This window comes from Lingula anatina, chromosome 10, assembly GCF_051362555.1.
Source record: "Lingula anatina isolate TDL-2025a chromosome 10, LinAna3.0, whole genome shotgun sequence".
NCBI classification, from domain to species: Eukaryota; Metazoa; Brachiopoda; class Lingulata; order Lingulida; family Lingulidae; genus Lingula; species Lingula anatina.
In genome coordinates, this window is record NC_141776.1 from 16,622,814 (window position 1) to 16,650,759 (window position 27,946).

General features: G+C 36.9%; 3 protein-coding genes and 1 long non-coding RNA gene across 12 annotated transcripts in view; 1 reads left to right on the plus strand and 3 right to left on the minus strand.

The window, feature by feature from the left end:
• Positions 1 to 130: 130 nt before the first annotated feature.
• LOC106177144 (E3 ubiquitin-protein ligase TRIM56-like) lies at positions 131 to 4,004 on the minus strand. The gene is made up of 2 exons (XM_086997875.1): positions 3,143 to 4,004; positions 131 to 2,518 (listed from the first exon to the last, which is right to left on the minus strand). Exon 2 carries the CDS (start codon positions 2,498 to 2,500, stop codon positions 602 to 604), a length of 1,899 nt encoding a protein of 632 aa, XP_086854001.1. The 5' UTR covers positions 2,501 to 2,518; positions 3,143 to 4,004; the 3' UTR covers positions 131 to 601.
• A 174-nt stretch (positions 4,005 to 4,178) lies between these two features.
• Positions 4,179 to 20,477, minus strand: LOC106177145 (synaptic vesicular amine transporter). Its single transcript, XM_013559834.3, has 16 exons — positions 20,057 to 20,477; positions 13,814 to 14,133; positions 10,488 to 10,722; positions 9,976 to 10,034; positions 9,607 to 9,690; positions 9,194 to 9,286; positions 8,654 to 8,743; positions 8,416 to 8,450; positions 8,058 to 8,139; positions 7,542 to 7,634; positions 6,535 to 6,613; positions 6,049 to 6,100; positions 5,545 to 5,728; positions 5,241 to 5,286; positions 4,841 to 4,928; positions 4,179 to 4,584 (listed from the first exon to the last, which is right to left on the minus strand). Exons 1-16 carry the CDS (start codon positions 20,101 to 20,103, stop codon positions 4,531 to 4,533), a joined length of 1,641 nt encoding a protein of 546 aa, XP_013415288.2. The 5' UTR covers positions 20,104 to 20,477; the 3' UTR covers positions 4,179 to 4,530.
• A 49-nt stretch (positions 20,478 to 20,526) lies between these two features.
• On the plus strand, positions 20,527 to 22,440 carry LOC147759694 (uncharacterized). The gene is made up of 3 exons (XR_015331485.1): positions 20,527 to 20,657; positions 20,808 to 21,307; positions 21,641 to 22,440. It is a non-coding gene; the product is annotated as an uncharacterized LOC147759694 (long non-coding RNA).
• Positions 22,437 to 27,946, minus strand: part of LOC106177175 (serine/threonine-protein kinase mig-15) — a 58,606-nt gene continuing 53,096 nt past the window's right edge. For 8 of the 9 annotated variants that reach the window (XM_086997873.1, XM_086997870.1, XM_086997869.1 and 5 more), the window contains 5 exons: positions 27,402 to 27,416; positions 26,029 to 26,107; positions 25,615 to 25,695; positions 25,004 to 25,143; positions 22,437 to 24,617 (listed from right to left, as the gene is read on the minus strand). In XM_086997873.1, the coding sequence (XP_086853999.1) occupies positions 24,534 to 24,617; positions 25,004 to 25,143; positions 25,615 to 25,695; positions 26,029 to 26,107; positions 27,402 to 27,416 (399 nt within the window). In that variant the 3' untranslated portion in view covers positions 22,437 to 24,533. The remainder of the gene's footprint in view (positions 24,618 to 25,003; positions 25,144 to 25,614; positions 25,696 to 26,028; positions 26,108 to 27,401; positions 27,417 to 27,946) is intronic. The other variant, XM_086997867.1, reaches the window with a different exon arrangement.

Below are 27,946 nucleotides of genomic sequence, written 5' to 3' on the forward strand. Positions count from 1 at the left end.
GTTAATTAATCAATGTAATGTATCATTGAATTTTCATAATAAGTATTCAAAATGATATTTCCTGAATTATTTAGTGCCACCTACTTGCTGCAGTCCTAGACTGAGGCAAAATAAAACCAGAATATACATTAGAACACGATATTATTAAATTTATTAACTACACATAATCGACTTAACATTTTGAGCGTAATAACATTTAAATTAGCCACAAAAATAAAAGATCAATTGTGATTTAATGTATACTTTATTTTAAATTAGCAAATATAAGGATGTCACACATAGTAAAATTTACGTACTAGGTCTTTAAAATTTTTTTACAAATAAAAAGTATATCATTTAACATATATCGACTTCATGTGTTAAACAACCATATTTTATACTCTTTTTTTTTTTTTTTTGGTTTAACAATTTTTATATCGAAATGCTCCAAATTTACACTAGCTGTTATTTAGTGAAAAAAAGGCGTAAATATCATCCAGTTTTTCACTGGGAGGTTCACCAAGGGTCCACCGAGGGGAAAACGCGTGAAAACTGGCCGGCGGGGACCACGGACACAGTGTTAAAATATGTGTTCAAAGTCTATTGTTAACTTAACAACCACTCATAATTCAAATGATTTAATCACGCCTTCTTTTTCCGCAACCACCAATTTTCCAAGATGGTTTATAGCAACATCTTTCGGTTGGTGTAGTCCATTTTCTTTGCTTAAAAGAAAACATTTCAATTTCCCATCCGGTGACACCAGGTGTAGACGATTGTTCCCGAAGTCGGTTAGAATTATGTCTCCATTATCCAAGCAGCATGTGCCGAGTGGAATGTTCACCTGTTCGTCCCCATCACCCTGGGTACCATATCTGTATTTAAGCTGGAGAGTGGAATCGTATACACGCATGCGATCTCCTGTGACGATGACGTCATCATTCACGTTACAGTGGATGTATTTCTGATATTTACCCCCTGGGTCTGATGTCGTCTGAAGGATTTTGCCATCCTTGTGGTGCACAGTCAGAGTATAACGACCTGCCACTACATAGTGACCCTTGCTGTTAACCGCTACTGCTTCTGGTGACTTACTGCGGAAGTTCCTTACCTTGTTCCCTCTCTTGGTGTAGACGATGATTTCATTTGACGTTTGACAGCTAGTGACGATGTTACCATCATCATCAATGGCAATCCCACCAAATGCGTTATTTTTTACTGCTCTTGGGTTTGGAATTGTGCCCTGTAGGGCGAAGGTGGTATCGTAGATGTGGATTCTATTCCGTGATTTGTCCTCATTACACCAAATTCCAATGAGGGTGTCACCATTTGCACCAGTGGTGACGTGATTGATAAATTCCTTAGGAGACATAGTAAGTTCTACTTTGAATGATCTCACTAGTCTTCCACTCGCAGCAGGAACCACGTCTCCAAAGCAACTGTTGATATTGGTAACGCACTCCTCCATGTCCTGGGTGATAAGCTGTAGCTGGGTCAAAGCTGCTGGCAGTTTCGGGATGTCGAGGGACTGCAGGGCGCCCTCATTGCTTTGCTCACAGGCGGCCACCATTTGCAGGACATCCTTATCGTTCCCATGGTTTATAAGCTTTCTCGAGAAGTCGACAACGTCGTTCAGTTGGTTTTGTTCGGTTGTAGCAGTTGCAAATAAAGTATTTAAAACCTCTAGTTTGGCATTCGACATGGTATCTATTTCTTCCAGAAGATCCCCGGCACGTTGACGGGCCATCTTAATAACTAGCTCCAACTGCTTGTTAACTTGACTCTTTGACTTCATTCTTTCCTGCTCTACTGCTGTTTTCTGGTCTACAGCAGCGGTTTTGATCTGATCGTAGAGTAGACTTCTCTTTTCGATGGACCTCACGTGGAGTTCTAGTTTTTCCTTGCGTTTGACGGCAGCAGATTTTAATCTTAGGCAATCATGCTCTTTGTGTTCCAAAAACATGCAAGTGGCGCAGATGTACTTTTTACACACTGAGCAGAATATTTCTACGGGGTCCTTGTTGTTGTGGTCACAAAGGACGTTTTGTCGGGCATGCAGCTCTTTCGCGTATTCGTCGCTGTCAAACTGGTCGACAGGAAACAGTTTGTGGTCACGATTTAACTTATGAAGTACATGCTCCGAAGAGCAATCGCCACACATACTTTCCTCACAGTCCAAACAACGTTTTGTTGCCGATGGTGGATTCTGGGCTTTTTTCAGACAACATACCTCGCATTTCTTGGCGTTTTTTGCCTTTTCTACTTGACCAAGTGTGTGTGATATGCTGACCAGAAGGTGGTTTGTTTGTAAACTGCTAACACCGCCCCTAGGGAGGTCCCATTGACGTCTACAGATAGGACAAGGGAAGCGAGGCTGACCTCGGAAATTTCTGTCCAAATGGTCTTGGAGGCAATGCTGGCAAAAGGTATGTGTACAGCCGAGGACCTTGGGGTCCTTGAACTTTTCAAGGCATATGCTGCACGTTAGGTAATCTTCCGTTAAGATTTTGGACAAAGACATGGCTCCTGGGACCAATATCTTGAAACAGAAGAATGGAAGACATGGACTAAATGATTAAGATTCGGTAATTGAGGTTAACACACACCATGAAGCTAAGTTTAAGTACATATAGTGTAATGTATGAGACTTAATGCTTGGATGAAATAAGGCAATTCCCGACACGAAAGACGTGCGGAGGACCCTCAGAATGTGTAAGCCCCTCATTATAAATGTATTATGTATTATATATTACAATACTTTGCACCACTAAGATGAGAGTAATAAAGCACGAACACAAAGCTAGATAATTTGAAATAAATAAGTAAATGAAAATAAAAATAAAAATATACATACCATACAGATATGTAATTAACATATTTAATCTATCAACGGAATTATGAAATTAAAAATATTAAAAATATGGGGTTAAAAAATAGAGGTAACCGGAAGATCACTGGTAATTTAAGGACGAATAAATACTACACAGATATTGAGAATACCAAACATTCAGAGATAAAAAATAACAGTAAAACCCCACCCAAAATATCAAGGAACAAAAATCATAAATTTCGAACTGGGTAACAACGAGTTATGTTTTACCGCCCTACGTATAGACAAAGACTGTATTAATCACCAACAGTGTTGTTTCGAAATTAGAATTACCTCTAAGTCTCCTTACTCCAGCTATATTTCTCTTGGTGGCAGGTACTCACCCCCAGTCGCCGTTTAGATGTGCTGTCTCTCGTGACATGTAAACCTGGTCAGGTGAGGTGTTCAATGTTCAAGGAGACTTCAAAGTTATCTTATTCAGCAATTATGGCCCTATCTCTATGTGCACAATAGACATGGTGACACATTTCCTTGTTGTTATCGGACTGAATTCACTGATAAAACTGACCTAGCAGCAGGGTTGTATAAAATATATTTAATAAAGCGGTTGTATACCTGTAGATATGTGTACAGTATAACAGTGACAAGCGCGAGCCTTTCTACTTAATGTATGGTGGATTAAGCAATAATATTCTGATATTTGAGATTACTTTGACATTTAACAATAATACGCTGTCTTACCGGTGATTGTATTTAGGTAGACATACAAACGTTCAAATGATTGTATATGTGTTTGTTATTTTTTAACATTTTGGTTTACAATGGGAACAGTACATGAACTCGGGGTGCTTCAACAGTCGCAATCACGTCTCAACAACCACAATCTGCCCCATATTCGTGCAGTGTCTCCCCTACCGCATTATACCAAGGGCGTTGATTGTACTACACACGTCGACGCGTCCTGATTGAGGTTAAATTACATTAAATTAGGCGAAATGAAACGTTTCGTGTTTGATAACTCAAAGTAACACTGTCTACATACCCCAGTTCTCTTGAAATATTTTGACTGGCTTCCAGAAATCGGTCGAAGATAAAGGGCGTTTAGAATAGTCACTACAAAGGAGTCACTAAGATACTTTCTTAATGAGGCTACGTTAGAATTTTGGTGCCCGTCCTTATTTTTGCTTTACTTATTATTATTATCATTATTTGCTGTTTGGTGATTGTATATTTGGCAGCTTTGCTGTGTATTTCAATGGCTCATTACCTTTTAAGTTTGTTCAAAGTTAGGTTATTTATTGTTTCAGCGATTAGTCAACTGTAATTTATCAATTAATTTTTTGAACAGTTCTTCAAAAATAATAGTATCTCCATTTTCACTGTACTTGTCTTTATTCAGTCAAATAAGTTTTTCAATAATTAATTGATATAAAGCAAATGAATGAAATTGAATGAAAATAAATATATCTATAATAAAGTCAGCATGGCACAGTAGGTATAGCGTTCTCTCTCTCACACACACACACACACACACACACACAAACACACCCACACACGAAGGAAATGTGTTTCATTCCAATTAACTCTATGCAGACAACTTGACTCCTATATTATTGTGTACCTGAGATAATGTTCTAGATTTCAAATAAAAATGGTGGTAAAGGTAAATGATGTTTAAGAAACGAAATCATATCGGAGCACCGTAAGTTTTTTTAACCCGTTTATTCTTCATCGGAAGGACATCTTTCGTAGGCTTTTCCATCAGATTTTTCTTCCTAGAATACAGAACAGAGTATAATACAGGGTTTCTTAAACCAATCTAAAATTATTCCTGCAAGACAAAAATAAACATGTTAACAAAAAAAAAAAAAAAAAAGGAATAATAAAAAGGTGACGCACGGCATGCTACACTGTAAAAAAGGTAGACTATTCCAACTGTAAAAAAAAAAAAAAAAAAAAAAAAAAATACCGGTATCTGGTGAATAGTGAATATGTGAATATGGAAAAAAACAATAACTTTTCTACACTTACCGAACACTCTTCTGGCACTGGATGACAGATCATTATCAGACATAAACATGCGTATAAGATACACACGAATGCAACCAGGTAACATGCCCTGCAATGTGTACAGATAGGCCAGTGTGAATAGATATCAGAATTAATAAGACGATCAAACATGCAAATGAATAAACACACACACATATATAATTGTTCCTTCTTATGTGTAATGAGCTTATAGAGTAAACTATGTGATTATGTATGCCCATGTTTAATGTTTAATTTTGTGATTCTGTCTTTATGTCGTCACAAAGCCAACAAAGAGAATGGCGATTGACAAGGGGTGTTATAAATAAAAAAGGAAGAAAGAAAAATATCAAGTTTAACATCAGAATAACAAATTATAAGGCCTTTCTCTGAATAATCTTACCATTCGAACGTTGTAGCGGCCATAAGTGCCCCAGTACCTGACGTTCCTTAAAAAAAAACAAAGTGGATTATGGATTAGGACTTTGTTCTACTCAAAGCGAGAAAGAGAGAAAGAGAGATTCCCTTTCAACTGACTGCGTGACAAACTGTTACTCTAATGGTTTCAAATTAATGTTATTTTTTTGTTTTAAGAGAAATATTGACTTGAATGAGATACGAAAAGAAGCCTTATAGTTTAAGAAAAACCCCAACCCATAAATTGACTTGACTATTGACACCTGTTATGCAAGGTAAGCTATACCCACCAACAGCGAACCCCAGAGACAACATGGCGCTGGAAAGTCCGAGCACCTGCGCTATCTCGGAGTTGTGACGTAGCTCCACGAGGTTGGTTACTATGGGCGACACGACTGTAATCACAAAGGCAAATCCAGCACACAAGATACAGTTCGGTGCCAGAGCTTCCCAAACACTCCTCGTCCATGGGTACTATTAAAGCGAAAATACTCTCAATAAGCAGGTGCAGTTTTGGTTTCTTGGTTTATCATAAAGGTGTGAGAGAGTTAAACTTTTAAATTCAACGTGAACCAATCTTGTCTTCAGCAAAACACTTTAAATAAATAAATAAATAAATAAATAAATAAATAAATAAGGAAAGCCTTTTTTACAAAGGAATTTGAGAACAAAGCTGCATCTGATTTGTAAAGGGTCAAATCTGCTAAAACTTTTAGTTTGTAGGCTTACACCAGATTTTGGCCTAAAGTTCTTTTGAAAAATAGGCCCTCAGCTTTTCAGGGAGATAAACTTACCGAAATATACGCAGTTACAAATAAGAGCAGTCCTGATGCAGCTAAAATCCAACTGAAACATGTATATAGTTTGGGTTAAGTTTACCTAATGAACTTAACTGAGTTTACTTAACTAATATATATGACTAGACTACAGCACACATGTACGATGTGATACGTATATTAACTGTATATGCCAATAGTTTGGTTTCAGTAAAGTTTTGAGAGTTAAACCTGTTGTTGCTGTATGTCATAGTTAAACAGTACAGTCTTCCATGGCAGGAGATATTATAGGCACAGGGTAGTTCATGGTGCCAATCTTTACGGAGAATGTGGTAATTCATGAGCGCCATCAAAGTCTTCTGTGCGTTCAAAAATCAATGGACTACTTTTATCACAGCAAAGAAAAAAAAGCAAAGTAGTGTTGTATACGCATCAGTTGTGTTTAGAAGAGAAAAGCGCGTACTTATTGACTATTTTTGATGTATAGAAGAGACAGGCACCTACTTATCAAGTATTTTGGATAGTCGCTTTACAACTTCTTGCATCATAAGCTGGACAACTCCTGAGACCACAAATAATACACCTGAAAATAAACATGTACAAATAGGTCAAATTGACTGGCAACAGCACATGGTAAAAAGAAGCTCGCGCTTAAATTAAAAACTTTTAATGCTCTTAGTATTGAAGATTTTTATAAGCCGGGCAATAAATCCCTCGTGTTTTGTTATTTCATCGTATCATATAGATAAGTATTCCCTTCCTGTACATGTTAATGTCTGTTGTATGATCAAATAATAAAATAAAACGGAAAGGCATTTAAACAGCAATAAGAATAATACTTTGCCTAGCAATTTCCCCTCAACAGTAAGGTACATCTAAAACCGTTCACAAAATTACGATCTATACACCCCTGTTATAGTTTTTATTTTCTGAATACAAATGCTTATTTTGATGCTTATATCCTTAAAGGGTTAATCATCTAATTATTCATGTGTGAAATTCATTTTGGTGCAACTTCATCGCCCTCTAAATGGTCTGAATACGGAAGTAATTCGAGTCAAATGATACCTATTCTCGGGAATCGAAACTTTAACAAATATACACGATCATTGATTATTTCCTAGTTTTGCTCATTCCATATGTTTTACCAGTTTCACTAATGGGGTCTTATTAGCTAATGGAAATATTCCAATGATCTAATGCCCTTAAAATGGCCATGTCTAAATTCCGTTTTAGAATTATAAACACAGGCCACATGCAATATAAATGGCATCTCTCAATACTGCCTCTGTGACGACTCAATTGGAAATAATTGAATGTTCTAATATCCTTAAAACTATCGTGTCCAAATTTCGTTATAGATGATAAATACGCAAGGTGCATGACATCTCTCAATTCCGTGTCTTTGGCGACTTTCCATATGAACCCAGTAATGACGTCATTAATGTCCCGGGCATTAATTATAATGGACCAGGGCGGGTCATGTTGTAATTTAAATGCGGCGCACCTACCTATTTGCCACTCCTGTGCTCCTCGCTGTAGGAGCCACGGTGGCGCCATTGCTAATATTGGGGAGTAGGAAAAGTTTACGACGAAGGCAAAACCTACAAAGAAGAAGTTTTTCAACATTCATTGTTACAAAGGTGAAAAATAACGAATTTTTAAATGTGAAACTCGGGGTACTTATCAAGGGAGTGGCGTGCAAACACTGGTTAACATACAAGCATCATCAAAAGAATCTGAATAATTAAAAGTATCGGTCAGAAATGAAAATATCGTTTGGCCACACATAATTGATAAATTTGTTACGAGCAGAGACACGGTCGGTTGTTGTTCGTTGTTTAAAACCTACGGTGTTCAATGGGCATAGCAGCTATAATAAAATGCACTGGATCCGTGTTGTGCTGTACCGAATAACAGTTCGATGAAAACCAAACGGAACATTCAACCTTGATCTCGTCCCTGTTGGATGTGCATGCCTTTATATGTTTTAAGTTCCAAAACAAGGCAGTTTGTGGAGAACTTACCTAAGGCATGGATAATATACGGGTCTTTTAATATATTGAGAAACCTTGAGATCCTAAACGATTTATTGTCGTCATCAGTACCCTATAATAAAATAAGAAGTTAATAAATTGACTATATAGACAAATCATTCTCATACTGGTACTGATGAAAAAGTTAATGTTACGAGATTATCAAATATTTTCCAGGGTCTTTTTTTTTCGTTCGTTCTAATGTTTTAACAGTTTTAAGCGTTCAATTTCACTATACCCAGTAGCTGTATGGCTTAATGGAATAACTAAATGATCTAATTCCCTTAAAATGGACGTATCTGCGCCCTTTTATCCTAGAAAACTGAATTTATTCGATAACAAATCTTACCTCCGCTGTGGGGCAAACAACCAGCAAACGTAGCCCTAAGATGAACGAGAGAAAACAAAAAAAATTATTTAATTTCCAAGAACGCATTTGGCTGTTCGAATAAATGGTACGACTACAACATTAAAGCAATAAATCACAATGTCATTTGAGATGATGATAATTGGATACATTTATTGCATTATATTATATTATATTATATTATATTATATTATATTATATTATATTATATTATCCCTACCTGCGTCAAAACATTTGAGACCTCCCTGTAGAAGAAAAGGCGCCAGTCTGCCCAATAGCTGGTATAACACACTGCCCATGGAGTAACCTCCTAAAATAGGTCATTTTTTTTATTTTATTTTATTTACTAAAAACCACCTTTAAAAGATGAGTAACAGAATAAATACAAGTCAATTTTATGGAACACTGAATAATTATCTAATAAATTGAAATAATAAGCAATATATAATATTTTGACTGTTATCATCTGAATTGGTCCAAAAACCTGAATATATCTTGCGTTTTGTCTTTTTTTTAATATACCGACTGGAAATAAAATTGACTTGAATGGACATATCCTTGTGACCCCCAAGAAAACCCATAGGTTTGCCTACTCTCTTCAAGAACCACAGATGGATTTTCCACTAGATATTCGCAGATATGTCTCTGTCTAATTCTACTGTGTCTAGAGGGAATTTATGTATGGAATTATCTTCACGCCTTATCCTGACTCTATTATAGAGAAGTTAAGTTAGCCATGCAACACAAACTACCTACCTACCTAGCATTCCAACTGCATACCCTCCAAATGCCACTGCAAACGCTTTTGTCCTTTCCTTTTTATCTTTGAATCTTTCAGCAAGTAATGTCACAGCTACAACAGAACAGTGCAGAAAAACAGTTGCTTTACAAAATGAACGTCAGATTTTTAAAAATTAATTAAATATGAACGCGTGCATCAGCTGGCGTGCGTGCGTAGTGTGTGTGTGTGTGTGTGTGTGTGTGTGTGTGTGTGAGAGAGAGAGAGAGAGAGAGAGATTCGGTCCTTAAAAGTAGACAAAATGTATCGTTGAACAACTTAATGACTGCTATGGTGTTGTAGGGCTCAGATAAAATAATAAAAGAAATAAACACTATTATGTTCAGAAGAAGACTTCTCAGGTGATCATTTTAAGGGGAAGTCTGTAAACTTACCAGCAACATATGTGACACTTGACCCCAGACCCTGAACCATGCGTATCAGAATCAGCAGAGGGAATTGTTTTACAAATGCAAAAGCTGAAATTATACCATCATTAAATTATTCTGAAATTATCATTCACTTAAAATATAAAGATATGTTTTCAGCTGTCGTGTTATACATACGCAGGCAAATAATGTGTGTTTGTAAAATCAAAGTACTTCACGAAGTATCCAAAACCATCGAAAGCAGAGGGAAATCTACAAATATGACGGGAAAACTCACAATCAAACCAATTAAATGTATATATTATATAAACAGTATTTGCGTTTGATTCAAGCATAAGAATAAAACATTTAGTTAAATTGGAATTTAAAAATTACCTATCGTTGCCGCGGCATCTAGAACACACCCAACCAGCAGAGGCGACTTGTGGCCAAACCTTAAAGATGGTTTAAATAGTTATATAAAACACAATATTGGAGTATATGCACAATGTTATCATATCATTTTTCCACCCTTTCTTCCATCATTCCGTCCATCCATCCATCTATTCTGTAGGTTAGTGTTTCAATCGGTCACTTTGTTAGTCAGTCAGATAGACGTCAGTCAGTTCGTCAGTCAGTGAGTCACTTAGTCAATTAGTCAGTCAGATAGACAGATAGTCTGTAGAGTAAGTCACTTAGCTAGTCAATCAGTCAGATGTCAGTCGGTTAGTAAGTCAGTGAGCCACTTAGTCAATCAGTCAGTCAGTTAGACAGGTATCAGTCTGTAGAGTCAGTCACTTAGTCAATCAGACAGATGGCAGTTGGTAAGTCAGTCAGTGAGTCACGTAGACAATCAGTCAGCTTCTCCCCTCTTGAATCAGTCAGTTGCTATGGAATCATTAGCGTACCTGCCCACCACGATCCCGACCAGCGGCCTCACCACTATCTCCACTGCAAACTTGACTGCCAGCAAAACTCCGCCTTTGCCAGAGAGGCCTTCTATCTTAGGGGCCTCCCTACTACCCCCAGGGACGGACGCACCACCCCCAGGGAGCGCCACGACACTGGCGTTACTTGGAGCGGTTTGACAGCTGGTCGTTGGGTATTCGTCGTCTTCCATTAGAAGGCAGGGGAGGATGGCTTCTGCAATAAACAAATAAATAAATAAATAAATAAATAAATAAATGATAACAATGAAAATGAAACCTTGCAAATATACAGACCATGGCACATTGAAATAACTTAATCTGACATTAATGTCAACAGAATTTTGTGCAAATATTTAAAAAAATTGTAATAACAAGTTAAGTACCATATCTAGTTGATTTATGAGACATACTTAAAGTAAACATATTTTATTTGTGTGTTGAGTAAAATTTGACGCTTGACAAACTTGGAAATATATATGTAATAAATCTTCTGTTACCCAGCGCTCGTGACAGCTCGGAAAAAGCATTTTGCCCACACTCACAAATACGTGACAAGAAAAAAAAAAAAAAAATCGGCCGCAATATAAAATTCATGTACACCGATGTAGAATTTGGTGTCCATTATCAAATATATATAACAGTCCCAAATTTGAAAGGGTTGACAGTTGGCTAAAATCCATTCCCCAAGCGGTAACAAGGCCGATAATACAGGACTTAAATGAAAAGTGCTTCAAAATATTGACTGCATAATTTATTTAAATCAAAATAATCAATTTCTCTAATTTTGTCTTAATATAACTTTTGAAGAGTTCTCATGTCAACGTTGCAACTTTCAATTTTTTCTATTTTCGTTTAAAGTGCCTAACGTCCTTTCGAAGTCACAAAAATTATGTAACTTTTATAGTTGATTTATTACAACTGCATTCGCTTTCAGTTTGCAATATACTGTACCATAGCCTACAATCTATCGCGTGATGGTTCCGCATTCAATGCCACAGTATTTTAATGATAAAAACATCTCACCTTGAAGTATTTCACTGTATGGCCACTATAAAAATACAGGTTCTCCTTTGTCCAGTAAACAGATTTTAATCTATTAAAATAGCCTTTCAACGCCACCACCAACAAAAAAAAAAAAAAAAAAAAAAACGAAAAAAAACAAAAAAAAAAAAAAAAAAAAAACAACAAACCTTTTGTTTACGTGTTAAATAAATTAATATTTTACCACAAAAATGAAGAAATGTTATGTGATCGTGACCCTGCCTCAACCACTATAAGCGCTGAATACCAAGCGGGGAGATAGCAGGTACCGTTTATGGAGGACTGGTATGTCCTCAGATGGGGTCGAACCCACGGCGAAATGCGAGTACTTTCTCTATGTAGATTCATGTCAATTCACCGTATAGATCTTAAAGGAAAAAATAAGTATTATCACTGATGCATCTCTGAAGATCTACTATACAGATGTCACATATAATCCAAGCTTTCGGCCCCTGGGCCTTCTTCGGGGATTATCTGTAAAGTAGATCTTCAGAGATGCATCAGGTATAATACTTATTCTTTCTCTAGGTATGTACGTAAAATACTACACGAACACCCTCTCACCAAGAAGTTATAAAGAGACTTCTTGCTCTCACGATATATTTGCCTTAAACACATCTCGTGGACGCTCGAGGTAACCTGGCACGTAGCGCGCTTGTGACAGCAAGCTATTCAACGTAGACAAACATGTTATTCAACGCAGTATAGTACATTGTATCTACAAGTACCGCCATCACCACCTGTGCCACAACATCAAAGTTAAAACTGCTATGTGCATTACACATGTTGGGCTCTTCTGAGGTCGTTTTCGGTCAATAATGAAACAGTTTTTAACACTTCACTGCATATTCTATTTCAATTTATCCCAGAGCTACTGACTCTAAACTATTGTTATTTTCTCTCTGTCACATCTCTTTCATAAATTACTCATTTATATTGTTAAAACATTTCAAACCCGACACTTTATAACTCTTTTTCATTTATTACAAGTTAAAGTAAACAAGTAGAGTTTGGTCCTTCTATACCGCACTTCAATATATACATGTTTACAATGGACGCTTGGCCATTTTTAGCCACCTTACAAGGGGAGGACGGAGACCGTCTTCGGGGTCTTCCGGAAGATGGTCAGAATATTTTAAGTTACATTGGCGGGCATTTATTTTTTTTCTTTCTGAAGACGGTCAAATATGGAAAATGGATCAACAAAGGTAATTTAGAAGACTGTCAGAAAGTATATATATATTTCTGGATCCGCCCCTGATGCAGACTGGGTGTTGGCCGTCTCGCCTCCCTGGGGAGGATACAGCCCGGCTGTCGTATGAGGCGCTCAAAGCTAACAAACGAACAGTATCTCTCGCTGACAGACCAGGCACTTTACTCTGCCTCAACCACGATAACCGCTGAATGCCAAGCTGGGACACACAGGCACCGTTTATGAAGGACTGGTATGTCCTCGGATGGGGTAAAACCCACGTCCTCCCGGCGGACAATATGAGTACAAGGCATTCCGGTATATGTACATTTTAATGCACTAAAAAGAATTGCGTGTAACAAGCAATCAGCCAAGATGCTGCATCTGAATAGACCTTACTTCATCTGCAAACTATGTAACATTCTAATAATAGGGTAGGGTAAATAATAATCACTTTTTTGGAAATCTCTAGAGGAACAGGAGGCAAAATGGAACAGAAAGTTCTGATGAGAAGTTTGAGCTATGAGCATTCTTTAGGTTGGTAATTTCACTATTTTTGGAACGCATGCAAAACATGCCTACTACATATAGTACCTGTATGCATATATATATATATATATATATATATATATATATATATATATACCTGAATTGAATAGGGTTGGGTGCAGCACAAGTTTTTGATAAGAAAGTGGTTTCTATGGCAGAAAATGATGCTAAACGCACGTGGCAACTGCATTTTTCACACCAATCAGTAATACGAGTAAGTTCCCGAATTTTTCCCTAGTCTTCAATATAGAGCCTTATTATCACTTACCCTTATGATAACTTAGCCTCATGATCACATAACCTTAAGATCACTTAGCCTCAATCACTTAGCCTTATAATCGCTTCTTAGCCTTATGATCACTTAGCCTTATAATCGCTTCTTAGCCTTACGATCACTTAGCCGTATAATTACTTCTTAGCCTTATGATCAAATAACCATATGCATGATCACTTATAGCCTCAATCACTAATCCTTAACTTAATAGCCTTATAATCCATCGCCTTATCCAATATGATTACTTACCCAATGTTGCCGACAGGCTGGTTTGGAGCGCCAGGGACACGAACACCACGGCTATGACCAACCCCTGGGAACGCCGGAAAGCGTGCCATTTGTCTTTTGCTGACACCGGTCTGGTCTCGTCCTCGGGAGGCCACTCCAGTAACCAAATATCATTCACAGGACCCGCGCCGTGCCCCCCTTGGATATTTTGTCCTGGTATTTCACTGCATCTCTCATACAGAGGACGGCTGTGTGTATTCCCATTGTCTGACATAACGGTCCATACCGAGGTACTGCGTGTACCAGCTGTGTTGCTTCTGCAATAGCGTCCGTATTTGCCCCTATGTGTAAACAATATAATTTGGCATTATCTTAACAGCGAACTGAATTGTAAACAAGCTCCGTCACATACCTGTGCACAAACTACAAATTTTGTTAAAAATAGGTACAAGAAATGTCCCGAAAAAAATGAGGACTTTTTAAACTACAGCGCCGCGCGTGACCCTTCACAGTTAAAATGCAGAAGAGAATAAGCTAGACTTATGGCTTGGAACAACTAGCTTAATGATCTCCATTTATCATCTCCGGGCATAACATTATACAGCTTCACGCGCTTCATATTTAAAAGTCCTTTATTGTAGATATTGTAATGAATGTACCTAATTACTGATAAATGATACCGGGTGCTTTAGGGACAATGTTGATTAGTTCCCTAATTAGATAATACTAGGCCTAGGTACCTAAGATAGGACCGCAGAAGAGCCAAAGCCTTGCAATTAATTCCAGCAGAATCTTCAAATAATGACACTGAGGAAATAATATTTGGATGGCAGATAATAAAGAATAAAAAAGTATATATACAATAGATGATCATATGAAAACTATATGGCAAGTGGATTTCTTTAAATACGTGTGCAGTGATGAGGGTATATGTAGTCTAGTCGGCTGCAAAATTGAGAAAAGTTTTTTACGTGTACTGTGCAATACAGAGTATGGAGGCACCATTATATTAAGGTTATAACAGAGCCATTCCCAATAAAAACACATGTTACCAAGGCTGTGTTCTGATTAAAAATTATCAGTCCTGCAAGATCTCGAGATCTCTATATCTGCGAGGATACTCAGTGTATAATTGTCTGGCCCGCCCCCTCCAGAACCTCCAGAACCTACAAACGATAATAACCCTGTAGTTTTTACTTTAACCGACGTTTACTGTTCCTCATTGGTCTAGTCTAAGCACCCTCTAGCAGGGCCACAGTTATTATGTGGACATTTTTGCTGAGGTTAGATACAGTCAGGGGCGGTTTTAGGCCGTCTTCTGGGTCTTCTGGAAGACGGTCAGTTTGTAGAGTTAACACTGACATGTATCTAATTTTTTCTGTCGGAAGACGGTCAATAATGGAGGATGGATCAACAAATATAATTTGGAAGACTGTCAGAAAATATCTCTGGATCCGCCCCTATATGGTGCGTAAACTGAACGTACCTCGATCTTTAACAGTGTGCCACAGGATTGCTGCCCCGGGTCAGAATGGCGAGAAACAAATCACCATCGCCAGATATCAACCTTATTAGGGAATCTGTGAGCAACTTTTTCTAGCCAAAGCAGTAAGGCCACACTTTTTTATTTTTATGGATGACATCCTCTAGGGACCCCAAAATCGGAGCGAGCGGGCGAAAAAAAACAGTCCAAAAAGAAAACTGCTTAAGAAAAGTTATGTTTTCAGTACACAGCTGGAAACACTAATTTACCAAAGAAACATGTATCAAACTAACAACATGTCTTTATCCATGCTCTCAAAATATTAAAGCATTGTGAATAGGGCCTACTTCGTAGAAAAGTAAAAAGTCATGAATATATATGCTGCATATTACCAAATCTATTTAAGGTTATGTCATGCATTCTGTTGGTATAGCAATCAATAAAACAAATATCAAATAAACAGCGTGTCTTTATTTGTACTCTCAGAAAATTAAAGCATTGTAAACACTTCACAGAATTGTTAAAAAAATGAAGCAAAGATAGGCCTATGCTTCCTACTACCAAATCTAAAAAAGGTAATTTCGGCCATTTTGGTAATAATGCCATTTTGTCTACTTCGACTCACACGTAGCAGCCAACTGTCGGGTGGCCTGTCCGACCTTCAGTCCACCAAATACCACGACGCTCTTGTCGACCCTTTTTTCGCTACAAAAAAAAAAAAAAAAAAAAAAAAAAAACCTGGTATGTGCTGCTTTGGACAGAATGTCACTGAAATTTTCTGGGCGATGATCGCTGGCCGCGGCCAGCCTTTCGTATAATTGTAAAAGGGTGATATCTCCATGTCCAATATCAATGGCAAACCAATCCAAAACGACGGCCCCCGTTCTCTTTATGACTTTAATTGTCGTGTATTTTGAAATTAATGCTAGAGATGAATTTGACGGCAAAGCGGCCATATTTCCACGTGGTGATAATACGCATGCGCAGAAAGCTCATTTTCCGCACTCGGAACTACTCGGATGTCTCCGCAGTTGACAATGACAGTATGGAGCTTGCGGAATTAGCCGAGGATTACCGATTGCATTTTCCGGCAAATTCAATAACGACGTTTGCGACAACCGACTTCCTTTGGGGGGGGAGGGGGGGGGAAGGGGAATTTTTTTTTTTGGAGAACGGACGAAAATCGGTGCGCGCGCAGGATGTCATCCATAAAAATAAAAAAGTGTGGCCTAAACGTCTTACTAGTCCCTCGAGAAATCTTAAAAAACAAATTTAACAATAGATGCGCCATTGATGGCTATACCTACGTAATAATCTCTTAAGAGGTATGATTCGAATTAGTCTCGATGGGCAATCCTTTTCATGGTTCAGGTTACCCATAGTCATTGTGCTGCAAAACAGCGCTAAGGTATTTGAATACAATTGTATTAGCCTGTTAACAGAGAGTCCAAGTATCTAAAATGGGTCATCAATTTCCTTCTCTCGTTGTTCAAGAGCATTTACCATGACTTTAGTGCAATGCTGTGCGACTTTTTATACTGGCTTCCAAATAAATAGGCAGTTCAGAAATTAAGATATTAAAATGTGTAGTATAATGTATATAAATATATGGAGAGTTAAGAATTTAAGATATCAAAATAGATAACACAATGTAAAAGATAACAGCCAGTCAAATTAGTTATAAAACCTTTTTGAAAATAGAAGTTTTTAATTTTTTTTTTTAATTGTCCTCAGACTCAATAGCTTCAGCGGCTTAGATATCTAGCACGCTTTCTGAAGCTTCCAAACGATAAATTATTACCCCTAGCAGTTTCAGTAGGCGTGACAGTCATATAAGCCTCTTTAAATGATTGCAATTTAGCGAGAATCCCCTTGGAGATAGATCGATCCACAGTTAGTACGATAGGGTGTGGGAATGGTCACTACATTTCATCGCAGCAATGTATAAGCTTAGGCAACTCAAAGCTTTAATAGTCAATATAACACCTTTCTATTTTCAGGTGAGATAGCAATCGGTATGGGCATAACTTCATCCTTGAACAAGAGTATATCACGAAAATTGGCAGAGTTGGTAACGAGTGTATAGGCTACGATCCCGTAGCGTCATTTTGATCCAATTTTTTTGTTATGGAGTTGTTGAGCCCCTAACAGATTTTCAATAAACGCATTATTTTGTTTTATCAACGATAAAATATGAACGAAGCCCTTTAAAAATAGCTGGCAGGATTTTGGAGTACTAAATGGTGTCATTCATTAGACGTTGAAACGGCGATCGTGGGTCCTCCGGTAAAAGAGAAATTAAAGAAACCAATTTTTCAGTTTTTGCCCCAAAATAAGGTATATCAGAAAAATTTTCAAACTGATCAGAAAATTATAATACTTATATCTTCTGAAAGGTAATGCAAAGCAGAGAGGAATTCTTTTGGAATTTTTAAAATATTTCTACAAGCAACAAAGATATTGAAGTTTTCAAACTGCTAAATTACACCAAAAGTGTTCTCACTTCTCAGCCAAGCACCTGTGACCACTGCCCAGCAGTGATCACTCAGGCGCAGCAGAGCACCCTGTGTGTGGGGCTTTGTGTACAGACGTTAATAAAATTTTTATTATTATGTATTCAGTCCCGTATACATACTTACAGTAGGCCTATTACTGATTTGTACAAACGGGGCTCATATTATCAAGATCAACAGAGACATACGAAGAAGAAAGTACATCGGCTCTTGTTGAACGCGTTATCGGCAAAATACAAAGTTATTTATTTCTGAACTCAATGACAAGAGAATTGGAAAATTCAATGGGCATATTTTTACAAAAAATGCAGAAAAGCCTTTCTGTAAGCTACACGTACATAATACATGTATGGTAAAGACAAAATGGATAATAAACATAATCCAACAACGTGTAAAGTACAATTTGTAAAGTAATACAAATATGCTTAGTATTAAAGTAGGCCTACGTATATTTAACTGTCTTAGATAGTTGAAAAGTATGAAATGTGTCGGAAACACTTTATTTGAATGTTTTAATTGTCTGTGATTGAAAACGACGAAAATACGCATAAAAACGTTTAAAAATCAAATAATTTGGGCTCTTGCTATAATTTTGTTTTTGTTTCAGATTGACAAAATTTTCATACTTGTCAGACCGAAAGGCTGACATTTTTTACCTGTCGTAAATTTTGTGCATATACTAGAGTAAGACACGGTAAACTTTAATTATCGTCTGGGAAAGAGTCGAGAATTCCTGTCTCACCTATTTAACGCTTAAAAGGTTTTAATTACAGAGGAAAGGTCGTAGTTGTGGCCGCCCGCCTTACCGAACAATTGAACAAGTAACACCTGATGCCTTATCAGGTACCAAACGATTTAATCAGTTCACCGACGAACGATCTGCGTGTCAGTTTTACCTGTATACACAGTATTTACGAGTCAAACAATGCAGGAAATCTTTTCATTTTATCACTTTAAAAATCTCTTAAGATATCCTTCAAACAAGACATAAAAATCGTAATGAATTGACACTGCCGGTACATGAGGTGATATCGCCACAGCTTGCATACAACATGTACAAAATTGTGAAGACGTAGGCCTGCGCACCTGTCCACACTCTTGAAAGCTGTGTACGAGTCTACTGGCTATTTTGATTTTATATATAAAAAAATAACGAGTCTCTTTCGCATATCTTTATTATCGGAAGCATTTAAAAGAACTCCGTAGCTTTAGTTCGTCATCACTATTGAAAGTGCAGCCAAGGCTCGGACGCTTAGGTGAAGTCTAGTTGTAAAGCGCATCGTATTTAAACTGAGAAAGAAAATATTTAATTGCTTGATTCTCCGTCCAAATAGCTGTTTCTTGCCTACAGTTTACGCATTTCTGTGCTTCAGCCACCTTTTTAGTTTGACAGAAAGCAATGCACGCTTCATACGACCTTTTTATATGCGCACCTTGTACATCATCTACACCTAGCATTGCCATGCTGGAAACAGCAGAAGACCACCATGACCCCTGTGGCGCGCGGTTCCTGTCATGCGCACTTCGTATTTCCGCAAAAGATGAAAAAGGTTAATTGTCTAGCTCACATGACCAATGACCAATCAGGGCAAAGCTCTCTCTCTGGGTAATTTATACATGTATCTAGGTTTCTTACTTAAAAAAATAACTTGAATGACTTTCAATTATATAAAGGCATAAATAAAAGAGGAATGATTAATTAAATATCTTTTTAAAAAATGTCTATATGATTATATTGTGTAATAATTGTACCACACCTGCGCACATAGCACCATACGCGCATGACTGGGGTGGCCTCAGTAAACAGCATGTAATCTTGCGCATCAAATTAACCGTACTTCGCATCGTTCAATTTTCATGGGGTTTGTTCCATTATATTGCAAATGTTTTGCACTATTTAATGCTATAAATTACAAAAACAATGATGCAGTCCTAATCTGAAAAAAAAAAAAAAAAAAAAAAACATATCGTCGAGGTTTAGCCTTTGATTGACAGCTTACTAAGTCAATGGGTTGTACTGGTTTGTCTACACAGCGCTAAAAAAGAGATTTCAAAAAGGATGTCATTCGCCACCTGTCAGCAGGCCTGTCACAGCTTTGCACTTCACTGCCGCTGGACAGTTTCTACTGTGGCGCCCCTAGCGGATTGTGATATACCTACCAAAATGTACTCGCCTATGTTAATTACTGATTTCGAATGAAAAACTCGCACATGTCACCGATTGATTCCACAGCAATGTTTAATATACGTTTAATAATAAAAACCTACCTCGGACGTTTCCCCTTGGAAAAAGATACTCTGATTCCTTCAGCCATTTTTACACTTTTGGTGAACGTTCCAGGTGCGTTCTGTCAAGCTCCCTCAATTATGGAGTGGTGGGACGTTTCTGGTCAGAAAGCGTGTCACAGGTGGTTTTGTCTCGCAGAGGTCAGGAATAGAAATAATACGTCCTTCAGTTTTTATTACGCAACACCTGCACACAAACAACAGCAATGCTTGATAAGTATCTAATATCTTTGCAACCTCACGGGTCACCCGTCAACAAAACGGGCTTCTTGAATTTCACTGCCATATTAACCCTAAACTCGATTAAAGCGTACATCGCAATGGTCAAATACCATATCACTTGACGTGTATGGACAGATAATAGGCCTACTTCTTGTCCGTTGTTCTAGGTCATACAGCAAAAAGTGTGAAATAATAAAACCTAGCGATAAATGCCTAAACACTTCGTGCATCAGCGAGAGGTGCTCAAGGCATATGTCGTGAGAAGATGGCTGTGTAATTGTAAATTGACATTCATACCGAGAGAAAGTACTTGCATTTTACCGAAAAACTTCCCTCAAACCAAAATAAAGAGTATATATCAGTAAGGCTATATAACTATAGGTTTGTATTTACAATTATAAAGTACAGAAAAGAACACCCAGTCATAGCTGGTTTATATCTCTAATATCTCACACAGGGAAGTGGATGAATTTATGGTAATGGGTATTGTTTTTTTTGCTTTTTTTTTCAGGGTATTACATACATGTGACACGTGTGAGCCGTTCAAGCTTTAAATCTGGAGAGGATGACACTGAATTATTTCGCATACAATCCAAGAGACAATATATATTCTCAATTCCCGTAAAACACCCCTTAAACCGAATAAAGCGTTCCAATAACCAGCTCTAGACATGTTATATAGAATAAACCTCTCCGCGTTCGACGGCCAACTCCTGCCGTGCTTACGTAGGGGAGACCTGGGCTAGTTGGACCCCGGGGTAAGTTGGCCCCCCATCAACTTATAACAAAGTAACTATGGGTACAAGAATTGACCACCCCGGGGTCCAACTAGCCCCTGTATCCCCTAATATATTTACAGATGTCAACGGGTTTTCATCTTTTTGAAAAATAATTGTTGTGAAAGGTCAGCTTACATGGACAGCATTCATTCAACCGCTAACACTGATGTCGTTTGGTCGGTCCGAGTCCGATGTGACGCACCTTCAAATACAGGGACGATGCTGGACAAAGGTACTATGGCGATATTTATTACCGTTGTGTATGGAGATAATTACATGTTTATGAACTTCAAAAGACTTGTTCTTTTTTTGGGTCCAAACGCCGGTGGGTGGACCGTTTAACACAACAATGGACACTGGTACGGCCTTCTCCACAAATATACAGAAATTTAGACTGAGGAGAAACCCGCTACAAAATACACTTCTTAGCAATGTAACTAGTTTTATCATTTTTTTGATAAACTTGTGAATTGTTTTGCCTTCACCATGTTTACAAATTCAGCAACTCACGAATAAGATTAGTTTGCACGGTGGTCAATAAATGAAGCTGTGTCTCTTTCTTCAGATAAGGCCTATGCTCAGATTAAAATGGGACTTCCAAATGTCAAAATGGCCGCCAATGGCATAAGATTACATCACTTTTATCACGAGATTAAAAGGCAAGAGCAACAACCCTCATTTCAACGAAAGTTTGGATGATAACAATATATAAATGGTGCCAGACGTGTAACAATATACAGAATTCAAATGAAAGGGATCACAAAAGTTGAAAGGATTATTGTCCGGCTGGGGGTAAATTCTCGAACAATCACATGGACCCAAGCAACATACTGATAGCAATTTCGAGTGGACAATTCTATCCTCTGGATAAGCCGATTTATCCTCTGGATAGCACTATCCATTATTGTCGACTTGATGAAACACTGATATTCTCCGGATATGCTACCATTTTAACCACTTGACAGCGCTATCCAGCCTTGAATAATATTATTGCGTCCTAGTTAGACCCACTTTGCGCAATCACGAGTAGGCTACGTCAATGACGGTGTGACAGGAATGGAAGTCCTAGGAATGGAAGTCCAGACTCCCATATAATTAGTACAGGTTAGGGTTAGTTGGAGTTTTGGCGTTAGTACCTGTATATGGGACAAATGTCACCTGTACTAAGTAATGGGGAACGGTCTACGGTATTATTTCGCGGCAGCATAAAATGTTGACTGTCAGATAAATCTAAGCTTATTCATTCAAGCTTATTCACAAACTCACCAGTTGGCCGTTTAAATGGTGTTTTAGACCGGATAGGCTACACGCAGGAGCTATTTTTCTTTTAATAAAAAATTAAATAAAAACAGCATTATCAATGGAGCTTTATATTAAATATTTATTTATATTCATTGATAGTTACAAGTACCAGTTCAGAAATGCCTGTACATTTTTAAGCATATTTTACCAAATACATATCCTTTACATTTAACATATGACCTCAGACGAAGAAAAAGCAAAATGTTGCAAATGAAGATCTTGCTTAATGGTGTTCCATTAAAAAAATGGTAAAAAATTCAGTGCGAAAGCTGTAAGCAAATTGTTTTCCTGGACGTCTTGAACCATCCAAGGGACCGTCACCTTCACCAAACTAATGACCTCGACTGTGAAATATAAATACTAACGTGAGATGGCGCTGACCTGACAAGAGAAGCCGAAGAACGAATTTCTATTCATGCTGTCAGAAACTTAATGCAACAGATGGAAGAGACAATTAATTTTATGTTCTGAATTTTCCTGCTTCAAAAACTTGCCAAAACCAAAAATAAAATGCATTTTGCACACCATTTTGTCACATGTTTTGCAAATTTTCCCAAAAAATGTTAGCAAATTTGCTGTAACAAGCTATGGTTCATACCCAGTGCACATCTGTTTATGACAACCTTATAACCTGCAGATACAAAATATGTAGCTTACCAGGACAACAAGTTATATCTAAACTTAAAGTACACGTTATATGAATGAAGTAACAAACCTATAATGAAATTGTAAATATTTGGCAACTAATTACATTGTGGTAAGAGATCAATTAAATTTGCCCATTGTTGAAGATAATGTGCTTGAACCAAAACACTCTATGACTACTGGCACATTTACACAGACTCTTAAAATCTTGACATTACATATCAGATATAAAGCTATAATCTATACATAAAACTGGAAAATAGTTCAATCTCATTCATTTAAACATTTTCAGCACCAAAAGCATCTTCACATGGCCATCTTTCTATACGGGTTGTTGAATTCAAAGCCAACAAGACTCCTGACACTCAGTTGCATATTAAATGTCCTAGACAGTGACATACATTTCACCTTGCTGTAGAAACATCCATAATGAAATAACGATACAATGTATCATTACATTATAATTGTGGTCAGCTTTGACACCGACTATGATACAATGTTGCAGCTAAATATTGTTGTGACACTTCACTGGGTTCTGATGAGATTCAGTTACAATTGGTATTCACATTTCACCCACCTACTACTTTATGCAGTCCCTTAACCCTGTCTTAATGAAGAGAGGATGGTTTGAACATCTGATTTGCACCTTTGCTTATCACTTCACTCCTCTGGGAAGCAATGTACAGCCCAAGTGTACACTACATCAGGTACTCAGCATTTACACAAATTTCTTTTTTTTCTGAGAAAGAATCAGCTTTCCAAATATAAAACCTTTTCATAATGAGCAGTTTTCAGACACAACAACTTCACTCAGTTTTCAGAATTTCAAAACCAATCACATCCAAACAGGATACAATGTGGAGGACCTGAAAGAGCTCCATGGCATCATTTCCAACCAATCAAAAGAGAGGTGGATTGAGGGGGCAATCTTCAGACATGATAAACGTAATGGCAGTGGAGACATTGTCTTATCAATAAGCACTGGTTACTGTGCACCTTTACTGTCATGACCACTAAACAAATAAACATTTGAATCTCTTTATTTGGTGGAATGAGTAATTGGTGTCTTGCATCACCCTGTCACAGGCTACTGTGAAATGGGCACTTCACAGAATATTCTTTTGGCCTAAGAAATGTCACCCAGAGAAAATCTCCCTTGACCAAATAAATAAGATGTAAATCCCTATTCTTTTGCTGAATACAAGTAAGCTATTTGCACTTAATATACTCAGGGCCCTTATGTCCATTAAATCTTCCAAATGTCATTTTCTTTCTTGGAAATGTTAATAAAAAGTAACCATTCTGTCTCTTTGTTGGTGTTGCTTTGCTGAGCAATGATGGTGGAGTTAGAAATAAACTCTCTTCTTCGCCAAACACAATGAATGCTTTTTTTTGGAAACCCTGTCTGTGTCTAGTGATCAGAGTCTCCAAGATTTATCTTCTGGACCAAGTTAAGCAGTTCGTTGTATTTTCCTCAGTTAAATTCTGTTGAGTCATTCTGAAGTTTTTTTTCACCAGTTAGTCAGTCCTGGTTTGTTCAGTGTCATAAAGTATATTTGGCATGTAGAACCGGATCGTATAGAGGAGAAAAATACCTGTAAATATCAATACAATGATATCAAAAACTGGTGATTAAAAATTGAATTTAATTAACATTTGGTGTTCGGTTTTAACTACTGTGAAAACAAATTTAAAACATCTTAAGGATTTTAATTAATGATTCCTAGCAAGAGCACAATAAGTTGGAGACCCATCAAAATATCAACAATCCCTTACCTAAAACTCTTAGAGTAATCCCTAACACTTTAAATCTAAATATTATTAAATGAATAAATAAATTACAGATAACTAATTAATTTGCTTGTTTTTAGGGTTGATCGAACACGTCAATTCCAAACCATCAGATTAATCAAACCTCTGTTTTTCTCTTCTGCATGAAATTATTTTACTTCTAATGAGATTCAATAGCAGTTTAACAAACCTTATCATTTCTTTCACAAAGGAACTTCAGTTTTTGAGCCTTCTTGTGCATAAATACTCCGTCTAAATGCCCTGTCTCAGCTGCACGGATTTCTATTGCTTTGTGGCCCCAGCCCATAATCTGCCCTGTGCTGATGTAAGCTGCAATAGACAAGTTAGGTACGATTACCAATCATGAACTTCAAACTCCTCTCGCAGTCCAATGTCTCATTGTACAACGACTGGCCAATTTCAGTTCTAACAGGGTCTTTTTCTTTCACAAATACTAAAATCTTGATTTGGAAAAATAGTAAAATGAGGTCCGATAAAAGATGCTGAATCTAACTTTCCCCAATAAGAAAGCAATTTTGTGGTATTCACAAATAATTGCTTTACTTGACCCTGACCCTGAAATTGGGTTCAGCATTTTGTTTTTGTGTAATTTTTATTCAAAAACTCAGTTCTAAACAAAACACACGTTCATTCAAATCACAAAAGTACACCTGACATTTCAGATGAAAATATCAGTTACATGTCACAACTACCACACTGAACACAATCCTAAGTGCAGCACATCAGCTTTTCACACCTAACACAATCAACTGTTTCCTCCAACACATTCCACACACTCACCCACTGATGTTGGTAACTCTCCCCATTGCAGCACCATGTTCTTGGCAATCTTTCCATTGGCATCTACATAAACACCTTCATCTGATGGAAAAAAAGAGCATGGAGTTAAGATGTGCTATATTACAGAACAGTGCAACATGCCATAATGTCTGGCAATTTATTCTAACAGGATAAAAATATACTTTTGCCCCAAAATCTTGATTTATTTTCTCTAAAACTATTTTGTTTTCAACTGTTAACCTCGGTATCACAGTTCAATATTTACATTACAATTTCATCTGAGATTTTCCTTTAGTACCCCTATAAGGAACATGCCAAAGTAAAGCAGTGTATCATTAAGGCAATATGGTATTAACTTTTATTTTCAATAGATATATGGGTATTTGAGAACAATAAAGATATATTTCCACTCACTGTCGTAACAGAGAAGTAACTGCATTCCGTTGGACTCTGGCAGTATGACAATGGTGTGTGGAGTCAAAGGAGCTTGGTTCTGGAACAAGGAAAACAGTTGTCAAGATCAACTCATATATCAGTTTAGTACCACACTAAGATGGGATAAAATAGGCCACTTCTAAGACAATTCAGCATGACAGAAGGTTACTTCCACCTGTAGTCTAAATAATTTGATTTCAACAAGTTCGAAAGAATTTTTAAAAAATCTGGTTAAATTATAGTCATTTCCAACATTTACAATAATTCTAAATTTTTTTTCTTATTTACATTTTTTCTGGTGTCAAATACATGCTTTTAGAACAACTTGGGTTTTGCAAAAAGTACATATTCAAACCAGTACAACAATTTACATCTTTTAACAGACAAAATCCAGGCAAGGTTGCTGGGCAGTAAATCTCAATAGAAATATTTACATTTTAAGATTAATAAAAGCGAATCTCTTTAGGCAGTGTTAAAATAAATCTGGCTTTTTCAATCTCTACATAAAATCAAGAATGTGCTTCTCTCTATGTATGAATATGCTAATTTTCAAAATCAAACTGACACATAAGGAAATTGCATCAAATCATTTTCTAAATAGTGGAAACACCCTTCATATCTGTACTTCCCTGGTTTTTTATATTTTACAAGAGAGGAACAACCAGAAAAGTTTTTCTATGCCTTTGAGGCTTTTGGTTTTGGCTGAAATCTTTTCTTATGTGTCAGGACTTCCACAAATTTACAACAGCTAACATTCCGCACAACATCTAAAAATATGTGTACATATCCCAATTCACTTTGTAACAATAAAACTGGTGAATATGAGTCAGACTTAATTCTAATATGAAGGGAGTAACTTCTCAACACATATATATGTACTTAAGGAGGGAGACACTCAAGGTACTGGCTCATTTCAGATATTTTTTTTTATGAAACAAAATGGACATGATCACAACTGAGTAGTACTGCCACTAACATTAATGTAGCCACTCAGTTGTGTTTATTCTTCATCAAAACACCATTATCTGAAATTATTTACACTTTGATAATTTGAGACGGACAGAACGTTAGGGCATTCCTACTGTTCAAAAATTTCAAATAATTAGTACTTTATATCTTATAAAACAATCTTTTCTTTTGGTCAAATGTCAGAAATAATTTGTACTTCAGATCTTACAAAACCACAGGAATTTTATGGTATTTATTTCTACACAGTAGGTATTCAATACCAACAAACATAAATATCAAAGATCTAAACTAAGCCAGCCCCCATTGTATCCTGTTCAACATACGAGGGTTCTTAACACAAAACATGCTCATCATGCATGTGTCGTGCTACACACAATCAGTACCTGACCCCTGTTATACTGGCAAAGAGAAAAACAAAATCCAGTGTTAATTATTGTGTTCCTTATTCTATAAACACCACTTATTTAACTACATATATTTATTATAATACCATTTGAAAAGATTTAATTTAATATAAAATCGTAGACTTTATCATGAGCTTAACACTAAGATTACAATGCATTTACTCTGCCGAAAGATATGCAATGCACAGGATTGTTTTGTAGTGATTTTTAAAATTATTTCCCAAACAGAAATTCAAGTTAAGACTTTATTTTACAGCAAAATACCCAACTATCTAAAGAACAAAGTAATTTTCACCTAAGAAGATTCACATAATAAGAAATGACACAGATTCAATATTCATTAATTGGCAATTGTGCACATCAAGTCCAAAGATATAGAGCAGAATAAGGTATTTGCCTGGTCAATACATCAAATTTCTGCTCTGGAAAAGATCCTGACATACACAGTTTCCAAATTGACCCTGGGTCTGTTTCACTTAGTATAATCTGATTGAAGAACATAATGTTTTTTCCTTTTAATTCTA